General features: G+C 40.7%; 1 protein-coding gene across 1 annotated transcript in view; it reads left to right on the top strand.

Moving 5' to 3' along the window:
- CUBN (cubilin) overlaps window positions 1-19782 on the top strand; it is a 273177-nt gene that overhangs the window by 240106 nt on the left and 13289 nt on the right. The window contains exons 60-61 of the mRNA XM_049626901.1: window positions 11111-11319; window positions 19344-19506. Of these exons, the coding sequence (XP_049482858.1) occupies window positions 11111-11319; window positions 19344-19506 (372 nt within the window). The remainder of the gene's footprint in view (window positions 1-11110; window positions 11320-19343; window positions 19507-19782) is intronic.

Below are 19782 nucleotides of genomic sequence, written 5' to 3'. Positions count from 1 at the left end.
GATCAGCTTGACTTTGATGTAGCGTTTGCAGGAGCATAAAAGCAAACTATCTCTGGTCAGCAATAAACACTTAAAAAAATTCTTTGGTTATAAATCAGTTCAGAAACAAAACATCACTAGGACCATGGGGCTGTATTCTTCTTGTCATTTTATACACAAACAAATCTGTTAATGTGCAGTAGCCGTATGTTCCTCTCACTCCCAAGTGAAGACATCACAAACTCCCAAGGCATGATGACAGTGGCCACCTGTCCCGGAGCATCCATTATGCTCTGGATGTAGCACAGGGGCTTTCCCTGGATGGTCTCATCTAATCTACACAACTGCCCACAAGACAGGGACGGTCCCATTTTACAAAGGAAGAAATAGGAAGTTAAGAGATTAAGTTATTTGTCTGTGGTCAACGTGTTGTAAGAGGCAAAGCCAAGCTTTGAACCAGGTGTAATTGTCTCCCAGATTCGCCTTTTTCCTAATCAACCCACATCATCTCTGTGGCAGTCAGTAAACATAGCCAGGGACGAAGAGGGATTCTGGGGTGAGTTGTCTGACAGGCAGGTCATGTCTCTAATTCCTGTTTGGGGTAGACTGAGCTACTTTTCTCTGCTTTCATCTTCTTGCTGCTACCTGCTTTCTAATAACAGCATTCCAATTTGTACCGAGCCCCAAATAGTACATTAGCCCATAGGCTATATTACATAAACAGTGTGTGTAACTACAGCAATCATATTATATCATATCTATAAGATTAATATTATATAATATTTGTATTATAATTTTATATTCTAAAACAGTTATATTTTTGTTATACTAGGCTATATTTACAATTTATAAATAAATATATAGTCATATATTTTATACTATATATTTGTAATGTTTATATTATAAGTAATGTTTACATGAAATATCATGTATTAATATATAACATATATGTATATGCAATATACATTTAATAGATGCATATTATAGCTCACAATACATATTATATTAGTATAATTCTACAATATCACAGAATATATGCCATAAAATAACATTGTCTTCTGATGTTGACAAGTAAATGTCACATCTGTTTTATTGGCTTTCCATGGCATTTTGATAAAGAATTAGCACAGTTATGTGGAATACAGTTGCATTGGAATGTAAGGGTAATAAATCTCTGTGTAACAAATAAAACCTAGCCCCAAATTATGCCTTCCAATTTAGTAAAATTCCTTACCACAGGATTCTGACAAAATGAAGTGAGTTGGACATGTATTTTTATGGTTTAGCCCTGATTGGTACTCTTATAAAGATGAGTTTATGAAATGAGGAACTAAGTCACAAAGACATTACGTGACTTGCCAAGGTCACTTAGCAAGTCTTGAGCAGAAGTGGGAAAGTAATCCTTGTCTCCATTTTGTCTCCACCAGAGTAACAAAAGTTGAAATATCCTGAGCACAGCGCACAAGCTAATATATCAAGAAGAACAACCAAATGGTTCTGTGTCCCCATTTAAATGATTTTTTAAAAAGCTGTGGGAAACTTTGTCTGGCTTTATGAATTCCGTAAATTCTTTTATATTACAATCTATTTTATGACGGTTAAATAGTGCTTTGCTATTAAGCCTGCTCTCTCCAAACAGAACATTTAAAGATTTTTTCTGACTTTGATTTTGTAATTGTCAATGTTAAGTAAATAAAGCCATCCTTCTGTTATTATTTTATTGAAGAACAATTGACATACAATATTGCATTAGTTTCAGGTGTATAGCATAGTGTTTCAGTATTTATATATGTTACAAAATGGTCACCACAGTAAGTCTAGTTACCATCTGTCCCCATACAAAGTTGTTACAATATTATTGACTGTATTCCCTATGCTGTGCTTCACATCCCAATGTCTTACTTTTTTTTTTTGTAACTGAAAGATTGTACCACTTAGTCCCCTTCACCCACTTCATCCAATCCCCTCACTCCTGCAACTATTCATTTGCTCTCTGTATCTATGAGTCTGTTTCATTTGATCATTTATTTTGATTTTTTAAGTTTTTTTTTTTAACATGTATTCATTTTTGAGAGACAGAGAGAGAGCAGGAGCAGGGGAGGAACAGAGAGAGGGAGACACACAATCCGAAGCAGGATCCGGGCTCTGAGCTGTCAGCACAGAGCGCGACACGGGGCTTGAACTCACGGACTGAGAAATCGTGATCTGAGCCAAAGTCAGCGGCTTAACCGACTGAGCCACCCAGGCTCCCCACATTTATTTTGATTTTTAGATTCAACCCATAAGTGAAGTCATATGGCGTTTGTCCTTCTCTGTCTGTACTCATTTCACTTAGCATAATACCTTCTAGGTCCACCCATATTGTTGCAAATGGAAAGATTTCATTTTTTTATGAGTGAGTAATGTTCCATTGTGTGTGTGTGTGTGTGTGTGTGTGTGCATGTGTGTGTGTGTGTGCATCTTTGTCTGTATATTGCTCATCTTTATCCATTCATCCATCTGTGGACATTTCTTTTGCTTCCATTACTTGGCTGTTTTTTTTAATTTTTTTTTTTAATGTTTATTTATTTTTGAGACAGAGACAGAGCATGAATGGGGGAGGGTCAGAGAGAGGGAGACACAGAATCTGAAACAGGCTCCAGGCTCTGAGCTGTCAGCACAGAGCCCGATGCAGGGCCGAACTCACGGACCGCGAGATCATGACCTGAGCCGAAGTCGGACGCTCAACCAACTGAGCCACCCAGGCGCCCCCATTACTTGGCTGTTTTAAATAATGTTGCAATGAACATGGGAGTGCCTGTGTCTTTTCAAATCACTGTTTTCATTTTCTTCAGATCAATACCTAGAAGTGGAATTGGTGGACTATAGGGTAGCTCTGTTTTTAATTTTTGGAGGAAACTCCGTACTGTTTTTCACAGTGGCTACACCAGTTTACATTTCCACCAACAGTGCAAGAAGCCTCCCTTTTCTCCATATCTTCGCCAATGCTTCATTCTTTCTCGTCTTTTTGCTAATAGCCATTCTTTCGGTGTAAGTCGTACTTCTTTTATATAGTGTAGTTTGCACATTCACGTATCCTCTGTTTTACAAATGATTAAATTTGCTCTGCTTGCTGAAACCTAATACTCAGAGATTAAATTTTCTTAAGTAATAGACCTAACATGATTTTTCATTGCAAATTTTTAGCTACAGAAGCATTTTCCACTGCTCAGGCAGTGTTTTAAATCTTTTAGTGATGTTTTATTGTTATCCTGCTAATTGTCTCTTGACAATCAAATATGCCGTAAAAATCAACTAAGTTAGCTTTAAAAACACGTTAATACATTGGACAAAAACGTTGTTTTGTATACATCGAATACATGTTTATAATATAATAACAACTCTATAAATCAAGAAATATGTTTAATTCCAAGAATTCCCCTTGTAAACTCAGCATAGATGCGAAGATCCACCTAATAACTATTTACATTTTCTATTCATTCCTTCATTGTTTATTCAAAAGTTTTCACCAGCTACTTGCTGTGTAGGCAGTGAACTTCTCTTGCGAATACAAAGATGAACTGAACAAGGTCCGTATTCTTGAGAGGTTGATTCAAGTTAGGAGGTGCCTGGGTGCAGTTAAGTATCAACTCTTGATTTTGCCTTAGGTCATGATTTCACGGTGTGTGGGATCGAGCCCTGCATCAGGCTCTGTGCTGACAACATGGAGCCTGTTTGGGATCCTCTCTCCCTCTCTGCCCCTCCCCTGCTCGTGCATACAGGAGCTCTCTCTCTCTCTCTTTTTCTCTCTCTTTCTTTCTCATTAAATAAAGTTTTTTTTTTTTTTTTTAAAGTAGAGGAGTTAGGGGGTCCTGGGTGGCTCATTCGGTAAAGCTTCGACTTCAGCTCAGGTCATGATCTCATGGTTTGTAAGTTCAAGCCCCATGTCAGGCTCTATGCTGACAGCTCAGAGCCTGGAGCCTGCTTTGAAATTCTGTGTGCGTCTCTCTCTCTCTGCCCCTCCCCCATCTCTCTCTCTCTCTCTCTCTTCTCTCTCTCTCTCAAAAATAATAAAATAAACATTTTTTTAAAAGTAGAAGAGTAAGTAATTGTAAATTTGGGATAATAAATGCTTTTTGACAGAAGAATGTGCCAAGGACAGTGGAGGCAGAAAAGAAGGACCTGTGTTTCCTTGGTGTTGAGTAAAAAGGACACAGGATTGTTAGAGAAAGCATTACAGAGTGTGAACCCTGAACTGTAGTGTGATCGTTAACAGTGTAAGCTCTAGGGGCGCCTGGGAGGCTCAGTCTGTTAAGCATCCGATTTTGGCTCAGGACATGACGGTTCATGCGTTCAAGCTCCACGTCAGGCTCTGTGCTGACAGCTCAAAGCCTGGAGCCTGTGTTGGATTCTGTGTCTCCCTCTCTGCCCCAGCCCCACTTGTGCTCTGTTTCTCTCTGTCTCTCAAAATGAATAAATGTTAAAAAAAAATTATAAAAAAAAAAAGAGTGTAAGCTCAGGAGCAAGACTTCCTAGGTGCAAACTCAGTTCTTGTACATCCCAACAAGTTTGGCCTTGGACACTTTTCCTCTCTACATCTTGATTACCTCATCTCTGAAATGGGCATGCTAATAATAACTACCTGATAAGGTTGTGGTGAAGGTTAGACTAAAAAATTCCCTGGCACTCATTTAGCATGTAATAAATCTTAGCTTTAGATGGTACTGGCTTGGGAGGGTGAAAAGGCATTCATTGGGAAAACATTCTATGAAGAAGGAGAAACACGTATCATGTTGTAAGTCATGCCATTTCAGAGGCTACAGACTGATCGGCGCAACCTTTGGTGATGCTTTGGGATATAAGGTGGAGAACAACTTTATTCTTCTTTGTCAAGATCATTTTAAATATTCAAGGGCCTATAGTTTTCCATTTAAATTTTAAAATGAGCGTGTTGTTTTTTTTTTTAAGTGAGCATTTTTTAATAGAAACAGAAAGATCTTGCTGGGGGTTTGATAAGAATTACATTAAACCTGTGCATCAATTTAGGAGTAATTGACATTTTTACTATGTTGTGTCTTCCAGTCCGTGAACATGTATGTCCCTCCGTTTAGTTAGGTCTCCTCCAATTTCTTTTATCATTTTGTCATTTTCAGCACATAGATCCTGTGTGTGTTTCATGAAGTGTATACCTAAGGATTTAGTTTTCTTTGGAGCAATCATATTTTTAATTTTGGTTTCCATATGTTTATTATTCAAATATAGAAATGTGACTGACTTTTATGTATTGTTCGTGTATTTTGAGTTCTTGCTGAACTCACTAGTTTTTGAATTTTTACGCAGATTCCTTGGGATGTTCTACATCTGAAAATAGTGGCAATTTTATTTCTTCCTCTCCAGTCTGTCTATATATTTCTTCTTGCCTATTAACTGTCAAGAATTCCAAAATGATGTAGAACATGAGTGATGAAAACAAGGTATCCTTGCCTTGTTTCTGATCTTACAAGGAAAACATGTAGTTTTTCACCATTAATATCATGTTAGTTGCAGATTTTTATAGATACTTTGTGTCAAGTTAAGAAAATTCCTTTCTAGTCTTAGTTTGCTGAGGGTTTTTATCATGAAAGCAAGTCGGATCGTACTAAATCCTTTCCTGCAACAGTTGACATGATAATATGATCAGAACATTTGATTTAGCAAATCATTTTTAAAATTTCAAAGTTAGTGAGACTAATTCTCATGAAATGCACGTAGACTGATGATGCATACATAAAGTGTTTTCGGTAATATCTAAATAATGCGAAATTAGTAGAAAGATAATGATAAAATTCTCCTAAGTTTGTTATACATTGTATTACTCTTTTTCTAGTGACTATAGCTACTGATTAGTTGCTGAAATTACCCTTATTACCAGACTAAGTACATATTCTAAGTTAAATTAGGCTGGGTCTCAAATTAGGATTTTTACAATGAGTCCAATTGAGTCACGTTACCAAACACAAACAAATGAAAACAAAAACACACAATTCGTGTTACAAAAAACACTAAATTGTTTTTCTAGTATAACATAAATATAATACCTAAAAGGTCATGCCTGTTTGAGGTTAGGGGGGTAGAAAAATAAATCCAATCTGCTTTTAGAGAAAAAGATGAAACACGTTCATCTGGAACCTAGCTGAATTTTTAAAAATGAATTCATGGCTTTAGGGCAATTGAATAATGCAGCTTTGAAAATCACAGATTTATTCCAAGAAAGGGTTCTGGAGCGCTAGCCCTGTGTCCTGTGTGGTTGAAGGGAAGCTAATCTGGTGCACCCCCATTTCCCTGAAGCACCAGCTTTAAAGGGTTTGTGTTCTGTTTCCTGTGCTTCTATCTGCTTCCTTTAACTACCGGCTAAAGCCCCAGCTGGCTCACTGGGGAACAGGAAAATGCCTGAAGTCAGGCCAGTCTTCATCTGTAAGTATGGCTTCCCGTTTGCCATGTGTCCAAGTGGTAGCCGTCCAGAGGCAGGCAGAGATCCTATCCAGAAGACCTCCATAGCATGTCAGCCACAATGTAACGGCAGCCACAAAAATGTCAATCCTCATGATAACTATTTAGAAATGTATCTGTCCCCACTAAAGGCTTCAAGATGTTTTGTCTTAGATAATATAACTATTTTGCTTTGTCAGATTTGTCCTGGCTTGAGCTTCATTCTGAGGTTTAATTTCCTGGAGGGAAATCATTTAGGATTCGGTTACTGATTTTTAATTAAGTAGAGCTCAACCCACATTTCACTGCTTACAATGGGTTTATATTTCCACTATTTCTGTAGCCAAACGTTTTCTTTCTCTAAAGAAGTAGCTCTTTTGTAGGAAGTGTTTCCAACGTGGAGAAGACGGTTGGAGTGACATTTGTTCTCGGGCATAGGGAGTGTCGTTACAGAGCGCTTCTGACAGGACATGACTGATGAACTGGGTGCTGATGGATGAGAGTTTGCTGGATGGTAGAATGTGTGTAGTAACAAGGAAGATGATGGATTTATGGTGCTAAACGACGTGTCAAGGTTAAGGGTTGATACTAGTTTAAAAGGACAGGGAGATTTAAAAATATGAATATAGTAAACAGATATTAATTTCTTGGGTATGAAACTATTTCACAGTCACAGAGTTCTTCGTGTTATGTCATGTTTTTGCTGAACTATACAAATCCAGAACTGGGGGGGTGCCTGGGTGGCTTAGTCGGTTAAGCGTCCAACTTCGGCTCAGGTCATGATCTCGCGGTGTGTGAGTTCGAGCCCCGCGTCGGGCTCTGTGCTGACAGCTCAGGGCCTGGAGCCTGCTTCCAGTTTTGTGTCTCCCTCTCTCTCTGCCCCTCCCCTGTTCATGCTCTGTCTCTCAGTAATAATTAAACGTTAAAAAAAAAAAAATACAGAACTGGTAGTGTGGCAAAGCACATTTTTGGTAAAGGATCCTTCTTGGTTAATATTTCTCTCTATATTTCCCCAAATACAAACATTTATGGTTCCATTTGCTGTAGGAGGGGCAGAAGCACAGAGCAGTTGTACCATGTTTAAGTACTAAAGTGGGGGGATAGGGCAACTATAACCATTTCCTTCACCAAACAAACACCGAAAGGTGTTTACTCATATAATATTATACTTATGTCAATTATATTCACTCATATTAATATATTACTCAAATATAGCATATTTGAGTATATAATATTATTCAAATATAGTATGAATCATAGAATTCATTCACATAATGTTATGCTTACTTCAGTTATTTGAATATTTTGGCCAGGATTGTCTGAAGACCGTGTTAATTCTCCTTTTTTAAAATTCTGTGTGTATATTGTGTGAATTAAGCAATGCACTCTATTACAGTTTAATAACTCGAACCAGCTATTTGTGTTTTGGTCGGCTATTGCCACAGCAATGCTGCATAACAAATCACCCAAATTCAGCGCTTATCCCCACAGCATGTATTGTTGTCACTTGTGGCTCAGCAGACTCGTCGTCTGCCTGTTCCAGGCCACAGAAGGACGGCACTTGGCTTTATATTTCAGGGCGCGTTCAAGTCTGCTCTATGTGACCCCGCTTTGTCTTTCACCAGAATGTACCTAGGGCATGAGCTCCCGGTGGATGGCGCACAGGAGCACCAGCCAAAAACCACAAAGCCCACTTCAGACCCCTTCCTACTTCCAGCCCATTAATATTCTTAAGTCACTTGGGCAAGCCTCACATCAGAGCACAGAAAAGTAAACCCTGTCCATTCTAATGAACTGCCAAGAGAGAGGCTAAAGAGTTAAGAATCATCCATTCGATCAGTCAGTCTGTGACAGCCCACACCAAGGAATTTTGTGTGTTTGCTTTTGGGTTCCCTGGAGGGAGGGTGTGTCTGTCTTATGACCTTAGTCCTGGGGGCACCAGTACTGCTGAATATTAAGTGTGTATAAGAGCCCCCACTCTGCCCAAGTACAGTCGTCATTTTGCCCTTATTAATCTGTTAGTAACAATGAATACACAAGTGGTACTAAGACAGTTGGAGCTTTTTAAAAATAACAGTTAATTTTTAAAGCTGACGCAGGAACAGAATAAAGCCCAGCAACACCAGTTTCCCACATACAAACCTCCGCGTGTTACACCCTTCTTCTCCCCAGCCCACGCCATTGGCGTGTCCTCTCTCCTGGTCTTACCTTCCTCCGTCCGTCCTGCTCCCTTGCGTGAGATGCTACCACCAGATAGGGTTTCCATCAGATGTGATTAGAAAGTGCATTCTGACCCTCCCACTCTTCTAATCAAAAACCTTTCAAATGCATCCCCATTATGCACAGAATGCACACGGTTCTCAAGGTCAAACTCAATGATCTTGACAGTTGAGGCCCTCTCCAGAACAGCGAGTCCTGTTTCCCAGTCGTGTTATTCTCCTTCATGGACTCTATCGTTGTTACTAACAGAACCATGCTTTCCTATGCATATAACCCAAATCCTTGTACACTTCGCCTTTGGTTGTGAAGTTCTGAAGGAACCTAGAAGTGCCAATCCCAATCCCATTTCCACACGGTCTTGTCCTGTTTATCCTTCAAGACCCAAATCAAATGTCACCTCTTCCTCGGACGTTCTACATTCTTCACAGCCCGAAGTAGTCTCTCCCTTCCTGCAGAACTCACAAGACTTTCCTGCCTCTTATATGGCACCTATTATTTTCTGAATTGTATTATCGTCATTTATCTGTCTTGTCACTGCTGTTGGACTACCATTTATTTTTTCTCCCCTAAATGTTAAATATGTTTCTTTTGACTATTAAAACAATATTTAATAAATACATTTGTCAGTTCATTAATACCCTAACTCTTCCCGGTTAGGGGAAGTTGTTCTTCCCTGTTTTGCGTGTCAATCAGGTTAAGTGGTTTTCTTTTTCCTTTGTTGATGTTTATTTATTTTTGAGAGAGAGAGAGAGACAGAACATGAGCAGGGGAGGGACAGAGAGAGAGGGGGACACAGAATCTGAAGCAGGTTCCAGGCTCTGTGCTGTCAGCACAGAGCCCAATGCGGGGCTTGAACTCACAAACCATGGTTCGTGACCTGAGCCAAAGGGGGACGTTTAACCGACTGAGCCACCCAGGCACCCAGGTTAAGTGGTTTTCTTAAGTAACAGTCAGTCCGCATTGGATACAAAAGCTGTGCAAATTCCAGCTCTTTCTTTAGTTTGCGGGCCTGTTTCACACGAGCAGAATCATTAGCAATATGCAGTTCAGCCCTGGGCATTGCTTTCTTTTCAGAATAATTTTGTCCTGGATACCATCTATGGGTTTATCAGGGACTGGGCCTTTGGATGCATTTCAACTCTAGGAAACATCTGACTGTGCAAATAATCTATCATTTTACCTGACTTAGAAGCTTTGGACAGGGCAGCCTGACCTACTAAATAATGCACCTGTACTGAGAAACACTGCACAACTGATACCCTCCTCATTTCAGGAGGGCTGCTGTGTTTCCACTTCCTGCCGAGCTCCAAGTCCAAAATACTGGTGCCCCCTAATGTCGAAAGCAATCCTTTCCCTGTTAACAGATCAATAAATACAATGAGATGGATAAATGAAAGGCCAGGGTCAGTGAGATTCAACTTTGGAACTAATAATGATCTATATTTGTGCAGAATGTAAGCTTTATGAACACTATTTTGGACCACTTAATCCCAATTCCTACTAGGGTTGTTTTCAATTTAGCTCATGTGCACGGTTTCAAAATCGTCAATAACTTTGTCTTCCTTTTACTCTCTTCTGACGTCACTTCTGAAGTAATTGCCTTGGACTGTGAAATGGACAAAACCAAGTCCTATGTTCTGATAATGTTGTTCTATATTTTTTTGTAGTAGAACTTTCTGTCACCTTGAGAGTATTCTTTATCTGTCTTTTGTATTTTTATCATGAATTTCAAAGTAGACTTTTTTTCCCCAATTAAGTTCCTTTTCAGTTTCCCTTTCTTTTTGGAATAAAAATCACACATGTAGAGTGTTTTAATATAAACTGGACCTTAGTGTTAGATGTGTGTTAGATGAGTGTTAGTAGTGTTAGATGTGTTAGTGTTAGTATGTGTTAGATAGTGTTAGATGAGATGCCCCTCAGCCTCTTTCTGACAGAGTATTTAGTAAAACGTTTCTTGAGAACCAATTTTCTTGGAGTGCTGGGTAAATTCTTCATAAATTCAGTTTTCCATCTGATAGTGTTCATAAACGCAGAACATAAAAGTAAAATATGGTCATGCTTTCCAGAAGTTTTGTTATGCAAAATACTTTATTTTCTATAAAATTGGATTTTTTTTTTTTTGGATTTTTTCAAGGATAGGAAAAACTTCAATAAATCCCATCCACAGTTCTCGAAATGCCCATAAAACTAAATACAACTCCCCACTTTTCTAGGTGACTAGACGGGGACTAAAGTGTCGGTGATAGGAGCAGAAAGGAAATATGGAACAAAAAAGCTAATACGGTGGGAACAACACCCGCATAAGCCATCTGATAGTGTCCACCTGAAGCTCCGGGCACCATCTGATAATGTCCATGCACGCGTGACCGAACTAGAAACTATATGATTTTTAAAACCCTCCCTGTAAAATTTAAGATCTATTCCCTTTGGTCTGCGTAGTGATGTGTCTTTGTTTTTAACACAGGGCCTCAGCAAGGATGTGGTGGTTATCTGACAGGTTCAAGCGATACCTTTGCCTCTCCTGATTCTGACTCCAATGGAAGATATGACAAGAATTTAAACTGTGTATGGTTCATAGTTGCACCTGTAAACAAAGTGATTAAACTCACCTTCAAAACATTTGCTCTGGAGGCACCAAGTAGTGCACAAAGATGCATATATGATTATGTAAAGGTAAGGCCATTGTATTTCTTAACAGAGTCTTCTAACCCGGACTTTAATATGATACATGCCAGTTGGCACCATTCAGGAAGTCATGAAATGTTGAGTACCGCTAGTGGTTAAAATGACATATTCTTCAATGACATAACATTTATTATTACAGATGTCCTATCTTCATCTCAAGTTAATCTTTAATCTGGATGGATGAGCCAGAAATTGCATGTGGCTTATAACATTAGCTTTAAGATTCCCTCTTCATTCATGCTCTGTTGAGAGATGATCAGTGGAAAGGTGGGTTGTATGGAAAGAGACACTCAAAAGACCTTTGGCAAATCCTAGAATAAAGTTTGTATCTTTACTGGCCATATGACCTGTAGATGTAGAAAATAACTTAGTTCTGAAATCCCATTAAAAGGAAGCTGAATTTTTGCTGACTCGTTAATATTAAGTTACTGTACCCATCAGGCTAGATGACTTCAGATTAAACCGTCTAAGTAGTATCAGCCAGTGTATTGTACAATGCTTTGGGGCGGAAGACAAGTGTGGCAAGATTTGTGCCCAAGGGAACTTAAATCTGATTGTTAAGGTAGTGGGTGATGCGTGCAAATCTATAATAAACAGTTCAGGACAGTCAATATTGAAGGGCCAGCTAATGCATTGGATAGAGGCTCGAAGCAATGTGCAAGTTTAAAAGGGAGGAAAGTTCATGATGACCTGGCTTGAACAAGAAAGGCTTCAGGGGCGCCTGGGTGGCTCAGTCATTTAAGCGTCCGACTTCGGCTCAGGTCATGATCTCGCGGTCTGTGAGTTCGAGCCCCGCATCGGGCTCTTTGCTGACAGCTCAGAGCCTGGAGCCTGTTTCAGATTCTGTGTCTCCCTCTCTCTGACCCTCCCCCATTCATGCTCTGTCTCTCTCTGTCTCAAAAATAAAAAATAAACGTTAAAAAAAATTTTTTTTTTAAAAAAGAAAGGCTTCATAGGGTGCTGGAAAGCATATTCTCAGGAGAGAAGGCATTCCAGGCAAGGTACACATAAAAAGAAGGGGAGTATGGACGTTGGCATATGTGTGTTCTTGAAGGGGTGAAGGGACTGCCTTTTTTTTTTTTTTTTTTTTGAGAGGAATATTGCAAAAAAGTAGCAAGAAGTAAGATCGCCTACGTGGAGATACACCCAGATCACAAAGAATCTTGAAAAGTCAAATTAATCACTTCAGATTTTATGCAGTTGAAAATAAAGAAGGATTGAAGGCTTTCCACTGAGTAATATGATGAGAGCAGCATTTACGGAAGACTAATATGGAATCAGCACTGCAGGTAGATGGTGAGCAGAGAGTCTGGAGTTAGGACCCCAGGGAGAGGTCACCGTTAGGTAAGGAGGGGATAGAGATGGAAATCACAAGCTGGTGCAAGCACTTTTAAGTTTAAAACTTGTCTTAAATTTTAAAGAAGCCATTTTCTTTAAAAAGGGAGAAGGAAGAGTCAGAGTTGGGGTACCCATTGGGCACTTAATTATATACTGTTGTATTTTTACTGTGCTAAGCTCTAAGCCCAAAGAATGTCAGTTCGATTAGGAGAAGACCCTGTGTTGTAAGGTAGGGGCTTAGTTTGGGTGACAGCAGGGCAGACAGGTGAGCAAAGGCTGGAACAGGGCTCCAGCGAGAAGAGAGCAGCACAGAGAGGCGACAGCAAAGGACTGCTTCTACCGTCAGAAGAAGTCCTGTTTTCTTTCCAGGAAGGCAGCATGGAACTAGGAAGCCAGGCTTCCGCTCCACTCTGGGAAAGGGACGCAGCGAGGCGGTCAGAGAGGACAGAAGACGCAGGACGAGAAACAGACAAGTCATGGAAAACATGTAAAAGCCCAGAATAGTGGAGGATCCCTGAAGTCAAGGGAGAAGAGTGGTCCACCAAGGATGGGTGGTCGATACCATTAAATGATAAGTTAGGGGCCAAGAAAGGTAAAGACGAAGAAAGAAACTCCTCTGACTGATAGCCATTTAGCTAAAGCATTGGCACAGAAGTCAGATCAGAGGGAGTTGGTGAAAGATTGGAGATAACAAGGGACGTCGGTTCGGGTTGAATTCTTTTCTAAAACGACACCAGATGGCCTGCACAACAACAAAGCTGACATTCAAGACTGTTTGAGAGCAGGGTGCCTGGGTGGCTCAGTCGGTTGAGCGTTCAACTTTGGCTCGGGTCATGATCTCACAGCTCATGAGTTCGAGCCCCGCATTGGGCTCTGTGCTGACAGCTCAGAGCCTGGAGCCTGTTTCAGGTTCCGTGTCTCCCTCTCTCTCTCTCTCTCTCTCTCTCTGCCCCTCCCCCATTCACACTCTGTCTCTCTCAAAAATAAATAAACATTAAAAAAAATTTTTTTTTAAATGTTTGAGAGCTACCCTGATTTTACAGGAAGGTAGTAAACTCTGGAGGCAGGTAGTATGGACTCTAACTCAGTTTTGCCACAAGATTCCTCACCTCCCCAGTTCTTTATCACCTCACCTATTTAAAAAATTTTTTTAACATGTATTTATTTTCAAGAGACAGAGAGAGACAGAGTGCGAGTGGGGGAGGGGAAGAGAGAGAGGGAGACACAGAATCCGATGCAGGCTCCAGGCTCTGAGCTGTCAGCACAGAGCCTGATGTGGGGCTTGAACTCATGAACCATGAGATCATGACCTGAGCCGAAGTTGGATGCTTAACCGACTGAGCCACCCAGGTGCCCCATCATTTCATCTATTTAAAAACAAGTGAAGGAGCTCCTGGGTAGCTCAGTTGTTTAAGTGTCCAACTCTTGATTTCAGCTCAGGTCATGATCCCTGGATCATGGACTCACGCCCCGAGTGGGTCCCTTGCTGAGCTTGGAGCCTGCTTGGGATGCTCTCTCTCCTCTTTCTCTGCCCCTCCTCCATTCCCCCCAAAATAAATAAATAAGCTTTAAAAAATGAAGAAAATCAAATAGTCATACCTATTTTGCAAGGCTATTTTGAAGATAAAGATAATGAATGCTGGAGTGTTCAGCACTGTGTCTGAAATGCAACTTAAAAACAAATTTATTCCCCCTCCCCAAGCTTGTGTAATTCCGGATGGGCATGCTGGCTGTGGAATCACCTTTCCTTAAAATATTAAAGATAATTGATTTACATAGAAATTATTATAGGTGTAAATTCATGTAGGGTGTTTTGGGTGTGGTCCTGCTAGGAGAACGGTCGATTGACCTTCTTCTCATTTGCTGAGTGTGATTTGATACTGTTATTAACACAACTAGCAATTTTCTGAATTTCTTCAAGTTATTTGGGAGAAAAATAGCAATATCAAAAACAAGAAGTTACCATCTAGCTTAAATATAAAATGTCCTCTCCTCCTATTCCTTTTTTTTTTTTTTTTAAAGAAATTCTGTTCAGGTCTACTCTGGCTTTCCTTCTTAGGAAAGCAATGTCCCTGTACTGGCAACTTTTCCAGCTTTTACTAAACTGGCAGATCAAAGAACATTGGTTGGAATGTGGAGTCTTGGAGGTATCTTTATTAAAGCGACTCTCTGTGATAAATGGGGCATTTGATTCCTTGTAGAATGTTTCTTAGATATTATGATCAAATCACTTTTTAGAAAAGCTAATTTAATTCATTTCTGTAGGTAGATATACAAGTGAAAATGTGGTGATTCCATCATTCATTCATAATTATATCACTATTGCTTTTTTTATTAAAGTTTTTTTTAATGGTTATTTATTTTTGAGAGAGACAGAGACAGAGTGTGAGCAGGGGAGGGGCAGAGAGAGAGGGAGACACCGAATCCGAGGCAGGCTCCAGGCTCTGAGCTGTTAGCACAGAGCCCGACGCGGGGCCCGAACTCACAGACTGAGAGATCATGACCTGAGCTGAAGCCAGATGCCCGACTGACTGAGCCACCCAGGCTCCCTATCACTCTTGCTTTTGAAAGGTTTGACTCGGGAAGTTACTAAGATAGCTGCAGTACATCGTGACGGTGTGTTTCACTGAACGTGTCTGTTGAAATTAACATCACATCCATTCCATAAAGAGTCACGTGGCATAATTATGTGCCAGGCATCCCACAGCGTCGTTAAGGAGGGATAAAGTTAGGGTTCCTCGAGGAGCTGTCAGCAAAAAGGAGGAGACTGACACATAAGCATATAAATTATCATACAATGTGACAAAAACAATAGATACGAACTGCGAACAGAAGTAGAGAAGAAGGTATGATTGACGTCATTTGGGGGTTTGGGAAAGGCTTCCTCTGTGCGATGGCTGAGCTGAGTTTTGGAGGAATATCACAGAGGAGCACTTCCTGTTCAACCTAATCTGCCCGTTTGAACAGCCAGTATTTCCTAGTGCTTCCTTGACCATCTGAAGTCGAGTTCATGTACGCTATAGCCTACCCATATCCATAGCTTCAGAAACTTAATATTAACATACTAAATGAAATGAAAAAGGAGGAATAAAAGGAAAGTATATAAAATAGGGCACACTTAAATATGTAAATGCTGATACAACTACCTTATGTCACGTGATAAAGTCGTCAAGATTCTTCTATGTGGCATCATGGCAAATGCAAAAGCATAAATCTAAACTAATATGGGGGGGGGGCTTGTATTTGCAACTAAGTGCTGTTAACATCACCATCTGCAATATGAATTTCCAAGAAAGTGGAAAAACTCAAAAAAAATAGTTCCAAACAAAACAAAGTAGAGTCTTCCTTCCACCGACACAGTAATTGCATTATGCAAAATGTTTTTGTGTTTATATAGAGAACGGAGTTAGGTTCCAGGGTCACACAATAATGAACAGTTTTGTTACAGAAATGTCTGGCAGAACATTGAAAAGTTATGTGGGACAGAATCAGTCTTCACTTTGCAAAGCTGTCCCGTGAATTGCAGCATGGGATTCTGCAAGGTGGCTTCTAAACACTGAATGCCAGTCATAGCCCCAAATTATTGTGATGACCCCCAAAACAAGACACTTTTGCAAAAAAAATGCTCTCTGAGAGATACTATAGCCCCCACTGAGAACCTCTGCCTTAACCCACTGGGCTTAACCATTCAGTCTGTGGTCAGACAGTGAGGGGAGATCTGTACTCTCTCAAGGCATCAGGTTCCAATAAATGTTTATTTGAGTACCTACCACATTCCAGACACTGCTCTAAGTACTGGAAAAAACACAAATATATATGTATATTCAATGTATGGATCTCTCTAATTAGTTAGCATCAGTCAGTAAATTGAACGTATGGAAAGTGCCTTAGACATCCTCATATACATAGGATCTGGCACACGGTATGTAGAATTAAAACGCTGGTACGAATGTGGTATCCATTATAATAACATTTTAACTTGTTTACCAGAAAAGGTACATTACCTAAAACTTGGCAAATCTGCTGTGTTCTAAAATGGGAGGGATCAGATTATCCATCTAAATTTACCAAATTCTCACGTAAGTGGGAGAAACAGTGCCACCTAGTGGTAAATTTATTTTCTGTTTATTTTAAATTATTTCTATCTTACATATTCCCAGCATTTTCGAATAATGTCTGTGGTCACGGCTATTCTGAAGTTTATAGCACATCATAGTTGTGTTATAAATTCAATGTTTGGCTATACACACTCATACTTGTTTTGGAAATACCGTGAAGATTATTCAGCTGGAGAAATCTGTTTTCTGGTAACACACTTGAAGAGAATTCAGGCGTCCACTATTTGGACAGGTGTCTGTTGAAGAAGGTTCCTCAAGGCTGGGAGTTGTTCTGGCTGCTGGCGACACCACAGTGTATGATCAGTCTTCCCACCCACGGGACTTATGTTCTTTTGTTTTATTTTTTTTTTTTTAATTTTTTTAAATGTTTATTTCTGAAAGAGAGAGAGAGACAGAGTGAGAGCTGGAGAAGGGCAGAGAGAGGGAAACGCAGAATGTGAAGCAGGTTTCAGGCTCCGAGCTGTCAGCACAGAGCCTGACGTGGAGCTCGAACCCACAAACTGGGATATCGTGACCCGAGCCAAAATTGGATGCTTAACTGAGCCACCCAGGCGCCCTGGGACTTATGTTCTTATTGGAAGAGAGTCCAGGAAAAGTAAATAAGCAACAAATAAGATGCCTTTTGAATAGGAAGATGTAGGGGGCCAGGCAACATTAGATGGGCTGGGTCTGTCTGAGGAGGTGACATTTGAGCTGAGACCATATGACAAGGGGGAGGGGGGTGCCCAATTCCGGAGCTTACAGAGCTTACAGCCTTACAGAGACCCTCCTGGCAGGAGAAAGTATGGGAATAGGGCAGGGAGTGGGGCCCTGGAACAAGCAACCGGCCACTCCAGGTAGGGGCTTGCAGACCCCCATAAAGACGTGGGCTTTCACGTCAGGTGCAGTGGGGACCCACTGGAGCATTTAAGGCCGAGCAGGAGTGTAATCTGGTTTAAGTCTGCAAACACTCAGCCGTCAGCTCTGCAGACGGTACTGTGGTTGCTTGGTGGAAACGGATCTCTTAGGAAGATGTTACCATAACCAAGGTGGAGGACGATGATGGTCATAACGGGGAGGAGCCCTCTGGGGTGGATGTTGAAGGTAGAGTGGAAGCGATGTGGGGCAGGAGGGGTGAGAGAAAGGAATCAAGGATGACTAAAGTCTCAGGCCTGAGCAGATTAGTGATATCAAGAAGATATCAAGTGATATCAAGAAGGGGAGGATAGGTTTGGGAGGGGTGTGTAGTGGAGAGAGGAATCAAAGCGTTACTCATTTATTAGACACTTACTGGGTGCCTTTTATGTGCCAGACACTTCTAAAAACTAGGGACAGGGGCGCCTGGGTGGCTCAGTCAGTTAAGTATCCGACTTCGGCTCAGGTCATGATCTTACAGTTAGTGAGTTCGAGCTCCCTGTCTCCCTCTCTCTCTCTCTCTCTCTGCCTCTCCCCCACTGGCTCACGCTCTCTCTCTCAAAATAAATAAAATAAACTTTAAAAACTAGGGACATGGCAGGACACAGAACAGACAGCAACCTGTGCTTTCGTGAACCTGCATTGTCTTCAGAGTGGAAGACAATCACTAAGTGATATATGTAGTATGTAAAGATAATGCGCGCTCTAAATGAAGAATCAAACAGGAAGTAAGAAAGGGAATTCGGGGAGAGTTGACATTTTAAGTAGGGTGGTCAGGGAAGGCCTGAGTGAGTCAGTGATACTCGAGTAAAGACGTGAAGGAATGAAGGAGAGCAAACCATATGGGTGTATAGGAGAAGAATGTTCCGGCAGAGGGAACAACAAACTCAACAGCCATGAAGCAGCAGTGTACTGCAGAGAGAATGACATGGGGACAGTAAGGCGGCAGGGGTGGTGTGGACAGCAGATTCTCTCAGGCCTTAAAGGCCACCGTGTTGGCTTTGGCTTTTATAGTGAGTGCCTGGGGAGCAGCTAGGAGAGGTTTTAGCAGTGCCCCGGGCTGACTTAACATTTTAACTGTATCCTCTGGGGGATGCCTGGCTGGCTCAGTCGGACTCTTGATCCGTGAGACTCTTGATCTCGAGGTTGTGAGTTGGAGCCCCACATTGGGTGTAGCGATTACTTAAATGAATAAGCCAATTTAAAAAATATAAATACATACATACATACGTACAGAACTGAATCCTCTGGCTCACATATTGAGGACAGGCTAGGGAGGGACAAGAGTGGAACCAGGGAGCCCCACACGGAAGCCACATTGAGAACCCACGCATGCGATTTCAGGGGCTTGCACCGGAGTAGAAGAGAGAGCAACGCAGGGCAAGACAGTGAGGCGTTTGCTGGCTCTAATGACATGATAGTTTTGAATCAGGTATTACCTTTGCAGTGAGGAAAGATTTCTAGGCATCATACCAGGTTTTTACTGAAGATCATTATAATTGCACCGACTCATTAGCAACTGTCCTTAAGCTAAAACTAGCTCTAACAACATCAGTGTAAGATTCTTAATCATGACCTGTTGTGACTCCGCATCCATTTCAGTGTAAAGCTTGCAGCTTCTTGGGGAGTAATGGATAACTAATGAACTATTTTTCTTTTCAGTTGTATGATGGGGATAGTGAAAATGCCAACTTGGCTGGAACATTTTGTGGTTCCACTGTACCTGCTCCCTTTATCTCTTCTGGCAATTTCCTGACGGTTCAATTTGTCAGTGACGTAACTGTAGAACGACAAGGATTTAATGCTACTTATACCATTGTGGACAGTGAGTAAACTGAGACATTTTTAACTATTATGAAACATATGTATATTTATGCACTAAAAATAATGCCATGCCTATATACAAACACAACGTTAATTACCAAACTCAATGTTCATTACCAAACTCAGTGTTAATTCCTATGTAAACTCCATGTCAGTTTCTAAACACCATGGTAATCACTCTGTGTTTCATCGGTCATACACATTTGGTATAATTCTTAGTCAAGAATATCCTAACTTCTCTATAGAATGATGTAAACAGAGTTCTTTGGGCTGGAAG

This window comes from Panthera uncia, chromosome B4 (genome assembly GCF_023721935.1).
Source record: "Panthera uncia isolate 11264 chromosome B4, Puncia_PCG_1.0, whole genome shotgun sequence".
In the NCBI taxonomy this organism is placed as follows: Eukaryota; Metazoa; Chordata; class Mammalia; order Carnivora; family Felidae; genus Panthera; species Panthera uncia.
This window is presented reverse-complemented; position numbering and strand designations above follow the sequence as displayed.